This window comes from Miniopterus schreibersii, assembly GCF_964146895.1.
Source record: "Miniopterus schreibersii genome assembly, chromosome: 2".
Lineage (NCBI taxonomy): Eukaryota > Metazoa > Chordata > Mammalia > Chiroptera > Miniopteridae > Miniopterus > Miniopterus schreibersii.
The window spans coordinates 186647672-186669313 of record NC_138102.1 but is presented as its reverse complement, the minus strand read 5'-3'; the positions used below and the strand labels follow the sequence as shown (position 1 = coordinate 186669313).

Below are 21642 nucleotides of genomic sequence, written 5' to 3'. Positions count from 1 at the left end.
CTCCCCGGGAGGAAGCTGGCGTGGTGTTAATGTCATTAACACTGTTGTCACCCCTCCTGGTGCCGGCTGCTGCTCATTTGAATAAATCCCAAATTAGCATTCGATGCCGAGGTCTGCATATTTCACTAAAACGCTGTCTTGTCAGATGTCACCTCCGATGACGGGCTGATGGAGTCCCTGCCAGACCGAGGACAGGCCCTGGAGGGAAGGCAGCAGCTGGAACCGTCCCCGAAACACGGGAGGCCACGGCCCCGTGCCAGTTGGCCCCCCCTAAAATGGGCAAATCGCTCACCCTGCCTCTTCCTGGCCAACTGTCCTTGGATGCACCCCCGGCCCGGGTCCCCACTCCCGGCGCGAGCCCCTTCCCAGGGCTCCTGAGAGGGCCAGAGCTGCACGTCCACACGTCAACCCCGGTCCCCGGGCACCACCTGGCAGCTCTTCGTAAACGCTGGTTCTGTTACTGGTGGTGGGCATGGTCCAACCGGCTCCCGCTGAGGGACCGGCCAGCGCGGGCTCACAGCTCCTCCTCTGAGCCACGGGAGCCCAGGCCGAGGTCACGGGTTTCACAGCACATCGGTGGCTAAATCCTGAATGACCTACGACAACCCTCCCCGGCCCTTGCTGAACCTCCGGCCCCTGCTTAGCCCAGTCCTGGGCTTCCTGCTGATTTGGGACCCTGCAGTGTCCCCATGGAAAACCGCTTTTGGTTTCTTGTTACCCAGCACTGGGCTAAAACACCCCTCCTGGGAGTGGCCCTCCTGGAACCCTGCTCCCCTGCGGCAATTGTTTGATGGGACTGTCCAGCTACCAGGTGTACCTGCTGCAAACTTACCTACTTGCTCCGAGGAGCAGGAGCCCCTCCCCGCAGTGAGGCTCCTGTCAAGCTGAGAGGTCCTGGTGCCCTGGCCTCAGGGGAACCCCAGCACCAGCTGGGCTCTCGGGAGCCTCTTCCCGTCTCGGCCCGGGTCCCCATTCCCCGCCATGGCAAGGCCAGCCCGGAGCCCGGCGTGTGGAGCAGGGCGCAGTGGGTGCTCTGGGCCTCTGCATGGCTCCCTACGTGCTCGCAGCTTCCCAAGGCCTCTGTCCGCTCCAAACAAATAAACCAGAGGCTGGGAGGAAAGGCGGATTGACAAGGGGCACCCACCTAAACGAAACTGGTCTCTAGGACAAAGCAACATCATAATTCTCTGTTTCACGCCAGGTGCCAACAGGGAAATCAGGGAGCACGTCCTGCCCGGGAAACAAGAACAGCCCGGTCCCGCGGCGGCTCCGCCCTGCGCACCCCCAGGGCTCGGCCACGCGAGGGCCGCACAGCTGCTCATGTCCTATTACGATGCTTTCTTTGCCTCGGATTACCTGGCAAATAAACCGATTTGGGGTCTCACTGGGGTCTCTCTGGACCCCTCTCCAGGGCCTGGCTGAGCGGCCATGACTTCATTTCCATACAGCCAGCCTCCTTGTGAGATGGAGAAACGTCTCCATTTACCAAGAAGGCGAGGCCTGGGAGCGGCATTGCTCGGCGGGTCCCAGGAGGCCCGGGTGCAGGCCCCTTCTCTCTGCGAAGCCGGCCTGGCCTGACTGGGGCAGGGAGATGCTGCTTCTTGCCCAGAGGTCCCCAGGCCCCGTGTACCGGCGGGCTTCACAGAGGAGGGTGCGTCCCCCGAAGATTTATTCACGCCTGACCGTGTGAATCTTCTGCACACTTTATAAAACATACGCTGAAGAGACCCAAACGGGGGGAGGCAGTAAACGTGGCAGGACTTGCGCTTCCTCCGTGGGCCCCGTGGCTGGGCTCTGGAGGCGTGGAGGCCACCGCGGGCAGACGGGACGTTACCATCCACCCCGATGGCCATGCAGTGAATGGGCTATTTCTCTGCCCCATGGTGTCGGCTGGGCCAGGAGACGCCCTCTGGCAATGGACTGGCAATGGGTGTGAGCCAGGCAGGAGCCCCGGGTGAGCCCGTGTGCTCGAGTGGGGTCTCCTGTGGGCCCGTGATTTACATGAGAAGGACACGCGGGGGAGTGAGGTGCAGACGCAGGAGGAAGGCCCGACCCCCGCCTTGCCTGTGTGCATGTGTGCGGGTGTGTGTTTGTGTGTGTGTGTCTGTGTTTGTATGTGTGTGCACATTCAATGTACATGTATATGTGTGAGTGTAAATGTATGTGCATGTGTGTCAGTGTAGGGCATGTGTGTGCATGTGTGTGTCACTGTGCGTGCATCAGTGCGTGTGCGTGTGTGTGCGTGCATGCATGTACAAGTGTGTGCCCAGGGCGGGCCCATGAAGACACCGTCCTGCACTCGCATATGGACAGTTGCCTCTGCCAAGTTTCCGGAGGAGAAGCCACCGGAAGCTGAAAGTGCTGCTGATTCAGCTCTGCTGCGAGGATCGGGGAGGGGAGGGCGCCCCCGAGTGCCGTGCGGGTGCGTGTGCGCACGTGTGTGCGTGTGCGGTTAATTCGCGCAGGGACAGCGCCTTGGGGCCCCGCCCCGAGGACCGGCGCTGCTGGCCCAGGATGCGGCAGCTTCACGGCGCCCAGGGCCCCTCCGCCCCGTCCCAGACCCACCCGCCGGGCAGGCAGGCGGGAGGCGGGGCCCGCGGGCCCTGGGGCGGGGCTGCCCCGTCACATTTTATGCCTGGCGTCTCCAAACGCACACGCCCGACAGTCACAAAATCAAAAGACAAGTTACGACGGGCCTCTGTGATGAGAGAGAAAATATTTAAAGGCAAAGAAGTCATTTTAAAAAGCTGCAAGGACAGCTCGACGTCTCCCTCCAGCCCGGCTCACGGCTGACGTCATCGCCGGTTCTTCTAATGACACATTCAAGAGACAGAGGGAAACGGGGTACCCGTCAGCTCGGCGTTCAGAGCAACACGTTCTGCCGGCGGCGTTGAGCGCACCCCTCCCGAGCGGCGCCGCCCTGCCTCCCCCCGAGTCGCCCCGCGATCCCCTCGCTGCTCCCCGATGAGAACTCGCGCGTCCACGTGGCAACGGCACCGGGACCCGTCCCTGCTCGCGAGGACGGCGAGGAGGGAGCAGTGGGCCGTGCCCCGGGAGCCCGGCGGCGGGCACCGCCAGTCGGCTGTGCAAAGCGGGCGACAGACGCCGCGGCTCGGGCCCGTCCTGCCCCTCGGGGGGCGGACGAGGGGCTCTGGGGGCTCCTGGGCCCCGGACGACCGCCGGCAGGCGTGGCTGTGGGACACGTGGCCACTGCGCTTGCTCCCGCCCTGTCTGTTGGGAAGGATTTGGGGTCGGCTGTCCACGTGCAACGAGGGCCCCGAAGCGGGGCTCACCTCAGCTCCTGGAAAGGAGGCAGGGACGTCCCCGCCAGCACACACGGCACAGCCGGGGTCCCCGGCCTGGGGGCACCGGGACGGGGCCCTCGGGTCTGTGCAGAGAGGCCGTGGCGCGGAGCCCTCCCGCCCGCAGGTGGCCGAGCCGCGCAGGGAATGCTGGTGCTCAGGTCCCGAAAGCCACACAGGGTGTCCCCCGGGTCCTTAGCAAGGGCCACCTGGAGCCCGTCCAGCCGACTGTGACCTGGGAGGCCCCCAGCTGGGACGAGAGCCCTCCGAGCACCGGCTGGGCCAGAGGCGTGGGGCGAGCCAGGCGTGGGCAGAGCTAGGCGCAGGGTGAGCGAGGCCTGGGGAGAGGGAGGCGCGGGGTTTCTTTGGGAACAATGATCTCATCGGCCCCCACAGCTCAGGACACCAGACAAGTCCTGTACCCCTCCCCAGGCAGGCCCCCACATTCACGTCAGGTAGAAGCCTGGTTTGAAGGACATGGCACCGCGCCCAGGGTGTCCAGGCGACTGAGTCAGCGGCTGTCCCCCCCTCGACCCCCCCCGCGCTGGCCCACGTGCCTCCCCGCGCCGGCCTGGGTCACATTATGGCAGAAACACGATCCCCAGGCAGATGAAGGCTGTGTTCCCCCAAACCCTGTGCGTGAATGTTCGTCCCTGCCCCACGCCGGAGGCAGCCAGGTGTGCTTGGAGGGGCGAATGGGCAAACCCTGGGGCCCCCACACAGCACAACACCGCTCAGCAAAGGGACAGCTGTGGTCCACGCCAACGCAGGGGCTTCGTGTGGAAACAGGAGGCCGGTCTCCATGCACAGCCACGACCTGGGCCAGTCCAGGCCGGGGTCAGCAGGAGCCTGCGCTTGTCACCTCACCCCTCGGGAAGGTCCACAGAGGTGGGTCCACGTGGCAGGCGGGTGACAGAGACCCGCGGTCACGCTGTGTGCGGCCGGGACCGTGGCCTCCAGCTCGCCGCCCCCGGGACGCCGGGTCTCCTGAGCCATAGCCCATCCGGCCCGGGGCCCGCATCAGACGCTCCGAGCCGGGTCCCGGGACCCGAGCATGATCGCCTGCCACGCGATTGCATAAAAAATAGATTAGGGCGTTAGGACCAGAGTTATTAAAAGTGAAAAATCCTCCCAGAGACGGGCAGGGATGCTCGGAGCCTGTGTCTCCTACAAATACGTAATGAAATTTAAATTGAATCTTGGTTTAAAATCATTTACCTTTTGACACTGCGTATCAGTACACTCCACGTCGGCTGGGGAAGCAAACAGCCTCTCAAGCAGAATGAAAAATTACTCTGTCTCTTTTGATTCCATGTTAATTTTCAAATTTAAACGACCCCAGAGCTCTCAGCTCGGGTTCGGCCCTGAAGAGCTGTTTTCTGGGCGAGGCCCCGGCCGTCGCGGGCACCCTCCTGGCCTGCACCATGGACTCAGGGCGGCCTTCCCGGGCCCGGGATGGGTGCTGGGGACCAGCCGCCTCACCATACGGGGGGAAAAGTGGTGCTCCTGTTGTCCTGGGCCCCCGCCCCTCCTGGGGGTGCAGGCACGACCTCCCTCGCCCCTGAAAACGCATCCAGTTAGGAGTGAGAGCGTCCTCCCATCTCGGAGGAACTGTCCCCACCGCACTGTGGGGGATGCTGGCAGAACCCCCTTAGCTTTATGGGGTCCTTGGTACAATCATTTTCTTCGGGGGGGGCCTAGTTTTCTCATCTGTAAACATAAGCACCCAGCCCGCTGGCCTCTAAAGGACACCGTGGCTTTCAGGGTTCCAGGGTGGGACTTGTGGGGACAATAGGATGCCTGTTGGGCTGGAGGGGTGCCTGGCCCATTCTGTCCACACCCAGGAGCCACTGCTGGGTCACCGTGTCCCTGTGAGGTCCCAGATGGCGATGACAGTGATGGGGATGGATGGGGACAGTGGCCAGGCAGCCCTTCAGGTGGGTGCAGCTATGACCACGTCACTCACTTGTATGAACCCACTGAGGCCACCCAAGGAGCCCTGGGGTAAGTGTCCCTCAGCTCCTACCCGCTACACAGATGGGTAAGGCCTGGGAGGCTGAGCGCTCTGACCCGCTGAGCGGTCACTGACTGTCCCAGCCAAGAACCAGACCAGCCTCCGCATGTCTGAGACCGGGACCCAAACGCCCGTGTCCCTCTGGCTGCCACTGGGGCCCAGAGGTGGGAGTTCTCTTGTTTTGGAGCAGATGAGAATGAGCGGCCCTACCCGCCAGCCAAGCTCAGGGGGCCCTCGGCCAGCCCTCCGCGCTGGGCACAGGCCTGCTGCTCCCCACGGTCACGGGCAGGAGGGGCAGACGCCTGGTCACAGCTGCTGATGGACAGCCTTGGATTCCGTGCCAGCCTTGCGTGAGGACCTCGGGCGGGTCCCCCAAGCCTGAGTGCTCACTCAGCTGTGCAGAGGCGACTTGGGGGACACTGTCCCATGTCACAGGTAAGAGAACCGAGCCCCAGGAAGAGAAGCCTCCGCCTGGGCTCCCAGGACAGAAGGACAGTCAGTCTCAAATCCGAGTCCTCGGCTCCCAGGTCCCGTGCTGTTCCCAGGATCAGCCCGGCTCTGGGCTCTGAAGAACAGAAAGGGAACAGAGAGCTGGCCTCAGACCTGAAGCCCCCGGGGAGCGGGGGACTCTGCGGGCCTGGGCGGTCTTCCTCAAACCCTATTCAAAGGCTGGGCCCGCTCGTCCAGCCCCTTCTGACCGTGGCTGACGTCCAGGGGAGATGGGGGCCCGGGCCCCTTTCGAGGCCCTGCTGCTATTTCTTAATTAGCCAAACGGACAAAGGGGCCTTTCATGAGGCCTGTCCCCTGCGCTGTCACATGTGAGCGTCACTGGGCTGGAAGACAGAGCAGGCTTTGCCAGGACTTCACCCCGGTGCTGCCCCTCAGAGAAGACGGGCAGGGAGAGAGGAGGGGGGGAGGGGAGGGAGGTGGCCTGGTCCCGAGGCTGTGCCTGGCCCCGAGGCTGTGGCCTGGTCCCGAGGCTGGGCCTGGCCCCGAGGCTGTGGCCTGGCCCCGAGGCTGTGCCTGGCCCCGAGGCTGTGCCTGGCCCCGAGGCTGTGGCCTGGTCCCGAGGCTGTGCCTGGCCCCGAGGCTGTGCCTGGCCCCGAGGCTGTGCCTGGCCCCGAGGCTGTGCCTGGCCCCGAGGCTGTGGCCTGGCCCCGAGGCTGTGCCTGGCCCCGAGGCTGTGCCTGGCCCCGAGGCTGTGCCTGGCCCCGAGGCTGTGCCTGGCCCCGAGGCTGTGGCCTGGCCCCGAGGCTGTGGCCTGGCCCCGAGGCTGTGCCTGGCCCCGAGGCTGTGCCTGGCCCCGAGGCTGTGCCTGGCCCCGAGGCTGTGCCTGGCCCCGAGGCTGTGCCTGGCCCCGAGGCTGTGCCTGGCCCCGAGGCTGTGGCCTGGCCCCGAGGCTGTGGCCTGGCCCCGAGGCTGTGGCCTGGCCCCGAGGCTGTGGCCTGGCCCCGAGGCTGTGGCCTGGCCCCGAGGCTGTGGCCTGGTCCCGAGGCTGTGGCCTGGCCCCGAGGCTGTGCCTGGCCCCGAGGCTGTGGCCTGGCCCTGAGGCTGTGCCTGGCCCCGAGGCTGTGGCCTGGTCCCGAGGCTGTGGCCTGGCCCCGAGGCTGTGGCCTGGCCCCGAGGCTGTGCCTGGCCCCGAGGCTGTGGCCTGGCCCCGAGGCTGTGCCTGGCCCCGAGGCTGTGGCCGGGCCCCGAGGCTGTGCCCTGGCCCTGAGGCTGTGCCTGGCCCCGAGGCTGTGGCCTGGCCCTGAGGCTGTGCCTGGCCCCGAGGCTGTGGCCTGGTCCCGAGGCTGTGCCTGGTCCCGAGGCTGTGGCCTGGCCCCGAGGCTGTGCCTGGCCCCGAGGCTGTGGCCTGGCCCCGAGGCTGGCCGAGGCAGAGACCCGGCCGGCGAGCCCGCCCTCCGACCCAACTGCTGCCACTGGGCACAGGGACCCAGTGTCCAGGCCGCGGACAGGCTGCCCCCAGCGCGGGGCTGCTTCCCACTGGGACACGACGCAAGGCCTCGAGGGCCCAGCGCCAACCCCGGGCAGCAGCCCCGGATATCTGTGCTGTCACCGCAGCCGTCGGGGTTCTGGGCACAGCCACAGCACTAGCCCCGGGCCTGGCCGGTCAGAGCCGGGGCCTGCACCCCCCACGCTCATCTCAGCCCCAGCCGGAGGCGACCCTCAGCATCCCAGAGGCAGGCGGGAGGCAGGGTGGGGCGAGAGCACCCCGGGAGGTGGTGGGTGGGTGGGTCAAGGAGGGCTACTCCCTGGTGCCCAGGGGTCTCCCCCAAGGTCAGGCACACCTGGGCATCGGGGCAGCGGGGCCCAGAGCACAGCCCCGGTCTGTTTGCCTGTTGGGCCGAGAAGGGAGGGACGCATGTCTGCAGTGCCCAGAATCCCCGCTGGATGCCCAGAGCTCTCTCCACCTTCGCTTCAAAAGGGCTGTGAGGTTGGGGGTTCCTGGGGGCTTCCAGGGGCCAGAAGAGGTGCCGGGCAGTGACCGCTAAATGGGTACGGGGTTTCCTTCAGCGTGATGACCTCTAGAACCCGACAGGGATGGTGGCCATGTGACCCTGTAACAAGCTAAACACGTAGGAGACTCGCACACTTTACAACGGCTGATTCTGTTGATGTGAATTCCACCTCGACACAAATTCTTTAAAAGCCCTGAGGTCAGCCAGGCTCTGAAAGAGCAGGCGAGGCTGCGGGCACTTCCCGGCGGACCCCTGGGCCCCTGCTCACCCCCCACATGGTGCACAGGCCTGGCCTAGGTGCAGCCACCGGCCCCCAGAAAGCACCGGCCCTCGTGGTGGCCGCCTCTCCTCCGTCGAGGGTCGGGCATCCCGAGGGGCCAGCTCTGCCTCTGAGCCCAATGGCCCTGAGACACCGGGACAGTGGAGGATGCCAGGGGCTCCGGGCAGGCTGCACAGCGCCAGGGAGAGGCCGTCCGACCGTGTCCCGGGCCCTGGCGGGGAAAAGGCCTGCCAGCTCCTGCCGAGAGCCGGGGGTTGTCCCCTCCTTCAGCTGCTAACGCCACCCCGGGGCATGATGATCCAACATTACACTCACTTAAGTTCCACCAAAGCCGAGTGGCCCGGAGGCCTCGGTGACGGGAGACTGGGAACAGCGAGACACAGCGGGCGCGAGGGAGCACTGCGCCGAGATCACCGGGAAGGGTATTAGCAAAAGCCGTTAATATGTAGTTAAAAAATTCCTAATCTCCGCGAGCATATGCCATTCCCCCTAATTTTGATCAACTTAAATGTAAAACGTCTCCATGCCTGCACTCGGGTTTTGCCACCATCTGGTTTAATTAGTCCTCGGGTAGCAGCCACGGCGCTAATGGGGACACCGCCGGGCCAATCGCAGGGCGGCTGCTGTGGCGTCTTTCTCCAAGGTTGTCTCTCCTCAGCCTGCTGATGGGGAGGTCAGGTGGAGGTTGGGGGGCGGCAGGCCCGGGCTGTGAGGCTGGGGGCTGGCGGGACGGCTGCCAGGGTGGCCCTGGGCAGGGCGGGGTCTCTGTGCTCAGACCCCAGGAAGAAGGCACCACCCACAAGGACTGGTAGAGCCTCAGGAGGCCTGGGATGGGAGTCCCTGGGGAGCCCGGGCCCCCCCACTTGGTGTCAGTTCTTCCTTCAGACTCTGAGGCAAGGGCTTAGTGAAGAGTGGGTGGGAGGGCTGAGTGGGACCCCTCTTACAGCCTGGGGGGTTTCACCCTAGAAATGGAACTAAGAGGGCCGACCTGCCTGGTTTTGGGGGTGAGAGACTTGTCAAGGTGCCAGCGCAGCCCTGTTCCAGCTGCCTGAAGGCTCTGAGACGAGTCCTGTTCCCTTGTTGCCATGTCTGCTGGGAAGCTCAGAGCTAAGATTTGTGCTCAGTCCCAGGAGCTCCCTACAGCCCAGGCTGACGATTCTCAGCTGGGATGAGTCCCCTGGCCGGCAATGGGGCGGGGCTGGCCCAGCACAGATCCACCTGGGAGGACCCTCAGGACCCTGGCTGTGCTGCCTCAAGATGCTGGGCCAGGTCCTCGGAGCGGCAGCCGACCACACGTCCCCTCGACTCCAGCTCGCTCCTGGGGAACGAGAGATCACTGCCACCCCATCTCACGTTGCACTGCCCACGGGAGACCGCTGACCCCACAGTGACACCCGGAGAGCCCACACCCAAGGGCAGGAGAGGTGCCCCCGACTGCTGAAGTAAAGCAGTAAGAGATGATGGTTTCCAGAGATGGGTTAATCAGTCTGACACTGCCTGGGGACTGTAATACAGAAGCAATCAGCTGGCCTCCTCACCAAGGTGAGACGCCAGGAACGTGTCACTGATCCTCCAGCGCCCCCACCGCCTCTCCTAACTTACTGTTGTTACAATCATCTGATGAAGGTTTTGCAATCCGGAGTTTCAGGGGAGACCCAGGCCTGCGCCAGCCACCTGCGGGAGCTTTGGGGCCACCCGGCCGGCAGAGTGAGGGGCTTACCGAGATCGCCCCTGTGTCCCTGAGAGAAGCACCCAGTTTTGACTGAGTCTCGGCAAGGGCGTTTTATAAAATTAAAGTTGGGAAAGGGTTTTTCGGCAGAGCTGAGAGGACAGGCCCCTGGGCAGACGCAGGGCCCCGGGAAGGATGACCCTTTAAGGCACCAGCCGGGCACCAGCGAGGATGACGCGGCCCACCTGCCGGGAAGTGCAAGGCACCTGACCCCGTGGGAGCGTGGGAGCAGGAGCCTCGGAGGCCTGCGAGAAGCGAACCCTCCGGAGGCCACGCCGGCCTCCCTGCCTGAAGCTGGGGGCAGCCCCTCACTCCTGTCCGTGGGAAACCGAAGCACCTGGAGGCGTGAGGGGCCGAGGGGGAGACGGTCCATCTGGGCACCACTGTGTGTTTAGGGTCCTGGACAACCCTAAAATTGCTGGGTGTCACTCAACAGCACATCTACATGACAGGTGAATGCAGTGCAGCCGTGGCCAGGACACACCTCCTGTGTCCCCCCACTCACACCAGCGGGCTCTCGTGGGCCGGACACCCACCTGCCCAGTGCCTGGAGACGGTGCTCAGCACTCACCATGCCACTGGCCACCCGGAACCTCTGAGGAACCCAAACTATGATGGGGTCACGCGGGCACCTCTCCTGCAGCCCACAGGCCACCTCGGATGAATTGTGTGCAGAGCGCGCCCGGGCTGCGGTGACACTGTGCCCTCCCATGCCAGGCACAGTGACAAGCTCTAGTGTCCTTCAGCCTCTGTTACGGGCAGCCTGGTGCCTGGTCCCTGCGCCCAGAGGCCCGACCTGCCCCAGGTAGGGGCAGTTAGAGCTAAGGGAAGGTTGCCCTTTATCTGCAGTTGGACGGAGGAGCGGACCCCGCCCTGGGCACGCGCTTCCTCCCGCTGGGAGGCAGCCCCGGGCCCTCCGGATGGTATGGGGCCCGGCGGGCAGGGCGCCCTCTGGCCGGGCCAGTGAGCAGCGGGGTGGGGCCCACGGCCAGCCCCTGCCCTGCCTCCGCCTCCGCCTCGTCACGCTCACCTCTCGGGGGTGGCAGAGACCGCCAGGCACCTGAGAAAATGAAGGTCTCGCACCACCTCCGTGAGGACGGCATCGGGCGGGGCTGCCTGCGCCAGCCCCACGGTCCCCGGGCTTCGGAGCTGCAGGGGGCAGGCGGCCAGGGCCGGCTGTGCTGTGCGGGCTTCATGCTCCCCTGGTCTGTGAGGCGCCTCCCTTCCCCTCTGGAACCTCAAGACGGAGACGAAGCGAGACCAGAGCGGACGCCGGCCTCCTTCAGCGAGCGCGCTTCTCTCGCGTGCACTTAGCGTGCGTTCTGGGTAACATGCAGTCTTTTCAGACGGGAACGTGGTTTGTCCTGTGACCGTGGCCTGTCCCCAGACCCGAGTGCGCCGAGACAGATGGCAGCGGCCCCTGGCTGCCCACGCCCAACGTCCCGATGCTTCGGTAACAAGTTTTGCCCTTAGTCTGGGGGCTCATGTCTCCCAGGGCGGGGCTCAGAAGGCTTCTCGGGTTCCCTGGCGTGCGCCTGCCCAGGGCCCAAGTCCTGAGAACACTGTGCGGAATCCGTGTGGTTTGGGAGGAACAGGGGAGCAGGACACAGGCCCCTGCCCCTGGGAAGCAGAACTTGGAGGTCCCCACACACCTGGCATGACACAGCACCTCCACACCGCGGGCGCGGCCAGCCAAAGGGACCGCACGCCGCCCCGTCTCACGATGGCCCTCCTCGGGGAGGCCGAGACTCCGGCAGCCGTGCGGGCTTGTCCCTGCCAGCCTGAGACAGGAAGAGCTCGGGCGAGGCGACGGGCCCTCCTGAGCAGGGAACACCTCTGTCTCCCCGCAGAGTTCACCCCGATAGCCGATGGGCTCCCCAAAGTGAAGAAGAGAGACAAGATGCCAACACAAAGTGCATAGAAAGGCTCCCCATGGCTCCCGTGGCTCGTCCTGTGGCTCCCGTAGCGCCTCCTGTGGCCACAGTGGCGCAGCCCAGGAACATCAATTAGGGCCAATTAATTAGCGCGAGTCCTCTGCAGCCCATTAACGGTCCTTAGCCGAGTTCCCGAGGTGCCATCTGGGATGCACGGCTGCGGGAGGAAAATGAAGTAAAAATAGAGCTGACGTGGTTTTCGAAAGTCCAGCCACTTTTAAAACAGCTTCCGAGGCATCAGCACTTTGGCTTCTAGAAAATCGTGATATGAAGGCTCCGAGGCTTCAGGCCACGGCAACTTTCCTCAATGTTTGATAAAACCAAAACCACACATCCGATCTTGAAAAGACAAAGGCTTCCCGCCCCCCCTTCCCTCTGAGACCCCTCAGTCTGTTCCAGGCTTCTATGTCTCTGGATCTGTTTTGTTCATCAGTTTATTCTGTTCATTAGATTCCACGTATGAGTGAGATCACGTGACACTTGTTTTTCTCTAACTGGCTCATTTCACTCAGCATAATATCTCCAGGCCCCACCATGCTGTCCCAAAGGGTAGGAGAGCCTTCTTTTTCACAGCTGCATAGTATTCCACGGTATAAATGGACCACAAAAAAAGGGGACATCTGTAATACTTTCAACAATAAAGATAAATAAATAAATAAAAAACAGAAAAAAAATTTAAAAATAAACCACAAACTCGCTTCTCCCCCAACATCATCCTGATATCTGTTAAGAGGAGGCCGCGGGCCCGCACGATGCTCCATGGGTTTACCGGGCCGGGAAGACTCCTCCGTCATCACGTTATCCAAAGGATTTTAAACACGAGTGTGTAAGCTCAAAGCCAGTTACCGTGTAATTCTGGTCTAGATTTTCCTAAATCTCAGGTGAGACCTGGAGCAGAGACGAGAAGAAGCTGCCACCACGGCTGTCGGCGAGGACACTGAGCCACCCTGGCAGCCTGACGTCCAAGACACAAAGTCAGGCAGGTGGGGCTGGGTAGGGTGCCCCGGCCGCCTGCCCCATCTCTGCAGGACCCCATTCTGGTGCCACCGGTACACCTGGGTGCACGATGGGGCTGTGTCCCCTGCCCTGGAGGGGCCCACACGGTGGACGGCAGCCCAACATCGACATGACAAGGGACAACAGTGACCCTGGAGCACAGCCGGCTGGCCCAGCCCTCCCCCAGCTCACACTGGGACCTCCTGCGCAGGGAAGGGAGGACCTCTCAGGTGCCCCAGCTCTGTCTGGCTCTTGTTGCCCCAGCCATGGCCATGGCATCACCCCAGCCCAGGACACCCTCGCAGTTAGATTGCCCAGGTCTGGAGGGTGAAGGCCTCCTACCTGCAGCCAGTGCTTATCTGCACCTCTGATGCGCATGCACCTTTCCAGCCATGCCCCTCGTGTCTGGGCACCCCCTGTCCCTGCACCCTGAGAGGATCTGCTCTGCACCCTTCCTGCCACCAGACACCTCCTGCATCCCTAAGATGATCATCCGGGGCTAAAAGAGTGAGGTCAGCAAGCTCAGCCCCCGAGAAGCAGCTGTGTCTCTGGGCCTACAGCCCATGCCTACACCAGGCAGCCCCCTCCCCGGACACATGAGGCTGGACAGAAGGGCATCCAGGCGGGCCGGAGCATCTTTGCTCCAGCGTGGTCTGCTGAGCACACCCAGCCGCAGGACCTGTGTGAAGGGGGGGAGGGGTGTGTGTGCATCTGAGCGCACAGGTGCCGAAAACTGCAGAGGCCTGCACAGCTAGCGGTCCTGGGGCTGATCACAGCTGGTGCTAGAGCCTGGCCTGGGCGCCCAGGAGCCATGAGCGCAGGTGCAGGCCCAGGGCCCAGGGCCCAGGACAGAAGGCCTCTCTAGTCAGTCCGTGCATTTCCACCACCAAGCCTCCCCCATCCAACGCCTGAGTGGGTCCTGCGGGCAGGGAGGGGCTCACCAGGAGGAGGCACAGTGACCCAGGTGGGGGGCTGCAGCTCACAGGAAGCCTGTGTGGGACACAGCAGTGGCCCAAGGAACCGGTCACTCAGAAGGTCTGGAGGGTGGGTGCAAGGTGGGGTGTGACCGAGAGGGGCAGGCCAGAGAGGCAGGACCAGATGCCCCGGAGGTCCTGGCAGCTGGTGTGGAGCCAGCTGAATCCTGGGTGACAGGGTCAGAGTGACAACCCCACCGAAGGAAGAGGCTTTTGGCAGAAGTGGCATGGGATGGTGTGGCTGGGCCTTCTGAGCTGTTCCCTGCCAGGACCCCAAACGTGGGCCCCGATCTTCATCAGCTCCTTCCAGGGTGAACAGGGGACCCACCAGGCCTGCCTCCTAGCCCAGGCCCACCTCCCGGGGCCCCCAGCCTTGACTGTGCAGTGGGAGCCCCGAGGTGGCTATGGCGGGGTGTGTTCTGGGACTCGGAGGGCTGTCAGCCAGGGCAGGGACCGCGGGAGGCGGAGCCCAGCTCCTGAGCGTTAGTACAGCCAGGTCCCCGAAAACTCCCTTCTAATCAGCTCTGTCCTTACAGGAAGGGCGCCACGGCTGCTCGGAGTCAGCGAGAGGGTTAGTTTTCATTTAAGTGTAATTGGTGCACAATATCACGTAATGTTAGTTTCAGACGTACAAGGGTTTCGACAGGGTTTGCTCTGCAACCCAGCCGGGGCAGAAATGGGCACAGCCGCTGACCTCGGGGGCCACCTGCTCTGCGGTCCCTGCTCACACGGAGCTGCCCACCCAGGAGGCCACCACGGTAAGCGTGGGGACCCTGCTCCTCTGTCCTCCGAGCTCACTTGGCACCTGGCCACCTGAGTGACCGGTTCCCTGTCTGAAGCCCATTCAAGTGTTTGTCCAGCGGCTTCACCTTCACTATGTGAATCACGGGGAAACCCCGCTGGCCTTGCGCTCACGGCCTGAGCGGAAAGCAAGCGTCACTGTGCCTGGTGTCACAGGCGGGGGAGGGGCTCCGGCCCAGGTGCTGCGGGGGCCTCAGGTGACTCTGCAAAACCAGGACAGACGGACAAAGAGGCCGAGCGACATGAACGAGGGAGACAGTGAGTGAAAGAGGGGAGGGCGCTCTGTGGGGGCTGGGGCCAGCCGGGGGGAGAGACTCCACCAAGGGCGATGGGGATGTGTCCAGGGGGAGTGGGGCCAGGTGGGAAGAAGGGCCCAGAAACGGGAAGGAGCCTCGGGGCGGCTCCTGGACTGCCACCTGCCATTCAGAGGCTGGGGTGGCTGTGACCCGGCTGGGCAAAGGGCCCCCCAAACAGGGTGCCTGGCCCAGTCCACACGTCCCCTCCTTACTGCCTTTGCTCTGTGCTGACCATCCAGTCCCCCACCGGGACACAAGCCCTGGGGGCTGCCACCTTGCCCGTCTCCCTGTGCCCAGCGCTCCCTGACTGCCGCTCACCTGAATGACCTGGAAGCTGGTCTCCTGCCCACACAGATGCCCCGGCCGCCCCACCTCACTCAGCCTGGCCAGGGAGCCAGGTCCCAGCCGGGGCCCCGCCAAGGCCCCCACGGGAAGGCAGACCCCAGGGCCGGTGCACACCAGGGATGGGGACAGTAGCTCCAGGAGAGGAGCAAGGCCCCTCCGGGGACACGGTCACAGGGGCTCACCCCCAGGCCGCCATTCTCAGGGTCGCCGCTGGCACACAGAGTTGGAACCAGGCCTCCCGCGGGCCACGGGACCAGGGTATTTGAGAGGCGTCCCACTCCCCTAGCTGGAGACAGAAGAGACTCCACCCTTGCCTCCTGCCACCCACGCTAATAAATAAGGAAACGTTACGGAGCCTCAGGGAGCCCCCACGGCACTCGCCGGGTGGCAGCGAGATGAGAAGTGTCCCGGCTCCTGCCGACGGCTGGGCCGGCTCTGGAAAGCGGAGCCCCCGGCAGCTGCGCTGCGGACAGAGGGCGCCAGCCCAGGCCTGGGAACCGCAGAGCGTGGAGGGAGTTGCCGGCAGGGGGTGCGGCCCCCGGACCTCTCGGACCTCTGGGACCTCTGGGACCTCTGGGCCAGCTCCAGGCCCTCCGAGAAGCCACGGGACAGCCACCCCAAACCCCAGCGTGGCGGTCCGCGAACGGTGTCCAAGGCAGCGTTTAGAAATGGCAGGCTCTGCCAGCCTCACGCGCCAGCGCGGGCCCCGGGCACAGCTGAGGCAACCCCGAGAGCCAGTAAAATCCAGCACAGCTGCGGCCTCCCGCTCTCTGTGTCCCTTCGGCGTCCAGGCCCCTGGCATGCAGGGGGTGGGGGTCCACCTAAGGAGTCTCCTCCCTGCCACTCGGGCTGTCACCGCGGTGCCCTGGGTGACAGGTGGCGTCCTGTAGAGGTCATTACCTCCAGGGCTCCCCATTTTAATGCCAACGCCGAGCCCTTGTAAATCAGCACAGCTGCGGAGCTATATAAAGAAACAGGGATTTTAATGTTTTGCTTTTCCCCCCTTTTCTAGAGCCACATTATCATAACATTTCCCCATAATTACGCCATAAAAGTCACCTGGAAATACTTCACGCCACAAAAGTTGATCTGCATATTTTATCCCGGGGACGTGGAGTGGCAGGTCCTGAGCAGGGGAACCCTGAGCGGAATTCAGCCAGGACGCAGGGGCGGGGAGCTGACCCCGGGCACCGGCCGCTCCGTGGACACGCCGCCCGCTGAGGCGCCAGGGAGCCTGCGGGGCCTGAGCCCTCCGGAGGTACCTCCGGGAAAGGGGAGGGGGTGGGACCGGGGAGGGGACGGCGGAGCCCAGGCAGAGCCCATGTCACCCGGAAGGACATGGTCCCAGGCCCTCTCTGAATCCTCCCCCAGGGGTCTCTGCCCCACAGGCCAATCCCAGGGCACAACGGCTTCCACCAGGCAGGCCTCGGGCATCGAGTCCAGCTCACGGGAACCCCACAAACGGAGGCGGCTTGTCTTCCTGCGGTCAAAGGACCCGAACAGCGCAAATGCGTCCTTCAGCACGAACACGGCGGAAGAAAACGCGAGGTGAGGAATGAACTTCTGAACGGCATCACTCCATTAAGCCTCAGTGTTTTCAATTTCACCTCTTGGAGAACCCAGAAATGAAACTCGAACAGCGGGGAAGTGGCATATTCTAATATCTGCTAAATACGCCATAAATTGTGTTTATACAGGAAGCATGGCATCGGAGGGCCCACGCTCGGTTAATATTCTAATGGATTAAGACAATTCTGGGGTTGTTTGTAATCTCTCCTCATAGCTGCCGCCGAGGACATGCGATTTAACTTAAAGATATCATTCCATTTGTTTTCTTTTTTTAAAATATGTCTTTACTGATTTCAGAGAGATGAAGGGAGAGGGAGAGATAGAGACAGAAACATCAGTGATGAATCATTGATCGGCCGCCTCCTGCACACCCCCTACTGGGGATCAAGCCCGAAACCCGGGCACATGCCCGGACCTGGAATCGAACCGTGCCCTCCAGGTTCACAGGTCGAGGCTCAGCCACGCCAGCCAGGCCCCTCACTGTTGCTTTAAAATACCGACTTCCCTCCCACCATTTCTACGCTGGGGACGTCTGTGCAACCAGCCATTCCCAACAGGGGACGTGCAGTCCCCACTGAAGCGCCGTGGCTCCACTTTTGAATTAACTACTGCGTGTCTGTGTCTAAGTCACGGCCCAGTGTGGTAAGACATCCGCCAGTCCATCCTTTCCCGTGTCCCTCATAGCCAGTATGTTGAAAGCCGGCGAGCGAAGACCACAGTGGGGCGCCAGGCGGTCCCACCGCGCGCGAGACCTGCATCCCAGCTGCAGACCACTCTCTCCAGACGCCCGAGGGGGAAGGTGATCGAAACCGGCGCCTTCTGAGCCACGACAGCGGAGGTCTCCCCGCCACAGGGGGAAGGAGCTTCAACTTTCTCACGGGCGCTCAGCATCACCCAAGTCAGCTCCACCCAGCGCCCAGCCCCGCTGCCGACGGGATGTGCCCAGAAACTAGTGATGGAGCGTCTTAAAGAACCAACGCCAGCCGCCCCCCCCTCCTGCTTTTCCTGGCAATTCTTCCCCCAATAGGAGAAAATGACAAGGCTGTGTCACTATAGCAACTAACCTAATTGGTGGACTGCAGGTCTCTCTCCAGCCGGAGGGTGGAGCCCATGGCCCGGAACAGGGACCTGAGCCGGCTGCAAAGAAGGCCGGTCTGTCTTCACTGGGCCAAGAACAGTACAAACACCCGCTCGCTGAAAACCAGGCCAAGAAATAATCCGGTTTCCTCTCAGCCGCGCCAGGAAATGAGCACCTTGCGTGCTGCAGAGGCGCGCACAGATTGAACAGGCAGGATAATTGAATCCTGCGGAAGACGTATCGCTTTCCCTAATTAATATGATACAAATGTATCTGCTCCGTAACACAGAAACTGGTGAGTAATGAAAACCCTGCCTGCTAACAAAAACAACTCGCCAGCAGGATGCTTCCACCTCGCCTGTCCGTCCCGGGGAGGCTGGGAGGGAAGGCAGAGTCACCGGGGCTGTTTCAACGGTTTTATCGGCGTTTTCAATTCCCAAAAAAAAAAAAAAAAAAGAAGTGTTTTCTTCTCCAAGACTGCTGTTCAAGCTGTAAACTATTACTGTGTCTATCTCGTATTTTAGGGAAAGGGTTTAATGTCTCCAAGTGCACGTCTGGCGTAACGGGGGTGCTGGACACGGTACCATCCTGTCCGTTACTCTGTTGCCTGGACAGGGAAACCGCCATGAGTGTGGCGAACCCGAGCGTCTGTCCGACATGATCTCTGCTATCCTGGATCTGACTGTTAGCAAATGTCCTGGTCCTGGTGGAAGACCCACTTCGCGAATGCCAGGCGGGCTCAGCACCTGAGGCGGGGGTGGGGGTCTCAGGTCCCCGCTAACTGAGCAGCCCGCAGGCCCAGCAGGCCCAGCCCCGGCGCTGACACCTGACTCCAAGCAGCGGGCAGGGTCCTGGAAGGTGTGAGTGTCGGGATGGGTTCCGGAGGTGGGGGTGGAGCGGGCTGGTTGCACACACTGGGAAGGTGGGAATGGGGAGGCCGGCTGGTGCGCCCCCAGGGGTGTGGAGCACTGAAGCCACGGGCGGGTGTCTGCACTTAACAACAATTAGCAGCTGCTCTTTTCCCACCTGGAGGGCTGCTTCCAGGCCAGCAGCTGTCGGCTGTCTCGGGTTTTCGGCATGGCCCCAAGGATGCCGCCGAAGCTGCCACCCCGCCGGAGCTGGCCAGGGATGGCGCCAGGAGCTCAGGGCGCTCCCTAAACGCTGCCGAATGAACCCCTCTCGCGGGATGCCATCAGGAATGGCACCTCCTAGGTACCGCGGAGTTTATCTGCCCTTAACTGGTTCCACATGGGCCAGGAAGCCGTGCCAGGGCTCCTCTAAGGACCAGCAAACGCCAAGGGTGGGCCCCGGTGTCCACGGGGAGCTGGGGAGTGGGCACAAACGTCACTCAAACCCCAAACCCAAACCCGCACCTGACACTGGGCAGGGAACGCTTCCCCAGGGTCCTGCTGTGCGCACGGCCCCCCGGGGTGGTGGTGCTGCTTGGCATCCAGGGTTCCAGCCCAGTGGGGACCTCCCAGCGTCCTGACCCTCCCCTGGAAGTGTCCAGCCATCCGGGCAATGGTAGGGAAATTCACCGCCTGCTGGACCGGCTGGAGGACTCCTGCCCTGGGCGCCCGGCTCACCCCGGTTCCGGCCCGGCCGTCCCAGGACCGCGCGGGTGGCCTGGGCCCGGGCTCCGGGGCTGCAGCCTCCCTGGGAGGCGGCTAAGGGCTCGCGCTGGAGGCCGGGCGCCCGGCCGGCGGGCGGCTGGGGGTGAGCTCGGCCCGGCCTCTTTTATTTTTATGTTTTTAAAGAATCCATAGTTCCCCCCGCCCCGGCGCCAGGGCAGTTCTCCAGGGCAGGTCCCCAGCGCCGCGCTCTCCGGACACGGGGAGGCGCCGGGAGCCCCGCAGCCCGGTCCGGGGCGCTGACCACCCGGCCCGCCGCGAGCCTCCGGCCTCAGCGCTGACCGCCCCCCACTCCAGCCCCAGGCTTTGCCCGGGACCCTGAGAAGCCGTCCAGTTCCAGACCCGAGCCTGCGCCCCGGCACGGCCCACACCCGCCCCCCAGCAGGTTCCGGGCGCCCCCGGCCCCCCACACCCCGCGACGCCCCAGTCCCGAGGCCGCGGCCCCCTCGCCAGACCCGCCGGCCACCGGCCCGGGTCCCCGACTCGACCCAAGAAATGCCCCCGCGGCCGCGTCCCCCCCAGGCCCCCGCGCCCCCTTCCCCTCGGGACGGCGCCCCCGAGCCCGCGTCCCCGCCTCGTTCCCCGCGGGAGTGTCGCGGGCGGAACGCGCGGCGCTGGGCGCTGTGCCCACGCCCCCGGCGGGGCTGCCGGACCCGCACCCGCACCCGCACCCGCACCCGCACCCGCCGCCTCCGGAGCGCCGGGCTCGGCCGCGAGCCTCCGACCGGGCTCGGACCGCGGGCCTGGGCCGGGAGCGGCGGCGGCGCGCAGGGGGCCGCGGGCATCGCCACCCGGCCTGGCGCGCGGCCCTGCCCCGGGGTCGGGGGGGGCGGGCACCTGCGCCCCCGAAGTGCCCGAGCGCCCGCAGGCCGGGCGGACCCTCCCCTCCCGGCCCGCGCTGGGCCGGCCGGACCCGGGGGCCGCGCGCCCCGAGATCGCAACTCCGCGCGGACTCGGGCCCGCCGCGCGGTACTCACTGCAGTAGGCGACGAGCAGGCCGGCCAGGATCACGGACGCCCAGAAAGTTGAGGACATGCTGGGCAGGGCGGGCGCATCTTGCCGGCTGCCGGTCCTGGGCGATGGCGCCATTGAAGCCGCGGCGCCCGCGCGGGGGGCAGCAGCGTCTCAGCGGCCGGCCCTGCCCGCGCCCCCGCGCCGGCCTCCACGTGCGGGCCCCGCGCGCGCCATCCGCCGCCGCGCCCGGGCTCCGGCCCACTGCGCCCCGCGCGGCCCGCCCCGCGCCGCGCCCGCGCCCGCGCCGCGCCCGCTCCCGGGGACGCCGGCCGCGCTCTGGGCCGCTGAGCCCGCGGAGGGCGCGCGCCTGCCGGTGCGGGGAGCGCGCCCGACGCGCGTGCCCGGGGCCGCGGGGCGCCGCGGGGACCCCTGCGCGGGCCCGGGGCTGGCCGGGGGCGGGCGCAGGGACGCGGAGCCCCAGCCGCGCCTCTGGATGGCGACAGAGACGGCCCTGCGCCCCCGGCTGGGCGCCCCGCGGGGAGGCCGGCCGGCGGCGGAAGTTTGTGGCCCGCAGGCCCGGGGCGCCCCCACCCCACCCGGCCCGGCCTGCGGGGGCGGCGCCCCAGATCGCTCCTGGGTGGCGGCCCCCGAGTTGTTAAGGACAGGGCGCCCTGGACCCTTGCCCAGATGCGCCCTGTTCTTGGCTGCGCGCTGGAGCCCCCGGGCCCACGGGGGGCACCGCCTGGGACCCGCGCGGAGGCGGCTGCCTCGGGCACCCGCGAGGCCAGGCGCAGCCAGGCGGGGACCCGGTCCCCGGTCCCTCTGTGCCCCCCGCCCCCCCTCACTGCTTGGCCTCCTGAGCTGTCTCCTTACCCATCACCCCACCAGGCCCCAGGCTGGTGTCTCCAAATTCCCCGTCCAGAGGCTGGTCCCTCTGAGCAGGATGACAATGATTATATTTCATTTTGTGTGCAGAGCCGATTATCACCCGCAAGCCCGGCTCATGCGTGGGAAGAGCCAGGATGGGGGACTTGGGTTGCTCAGGTCAGTGTCCCCATGGCCACTGTCCCCTCCCGTGTGGCCCCAGAACACCCCAGAGGGAGCCTGGAGCCCTTCCCAGGAGCCACCAGAGGGCCTGGGCGCTCGACTGACATGGGGAGAAGCAAAGATGCCACAGCCTCGGGCCCTCGCCTGGAGACCTGGCTGCCAGCCTCTGAGGGACCGTGTGGCTGCCAGGGGAGCGGGTGGGGACAGCTCCCCCAGTACTCGCACACACA

General features: G+C 64.8%; 1 protein-coding gene across 1 annotated transcript in view; it reads right to left on the bottom strand.

The window, feature by feature from the left end:
- Positions 1 to 20625, bottom strand: part of TAFA5 (TAFA chemokine like family member 5) — a gene marked incomplete at its 5' end in the record, with an annotated part of 97954 nt that extends 77329 nt beyond the window's left edge. Inside the window, one exon of the mRNA XM_081128168.1 lies at positions 20389 to 20625. Coding sequence (XP_080984294.1) covers positions 20389 to 20500 — 112 coding nt within the window. The remainder of the gene's footprint in view (positions 1 to 20388) is intronic.
- Between the last annotated feature and the right edge of the window lie 1017 nt (positions 20626 to 21642).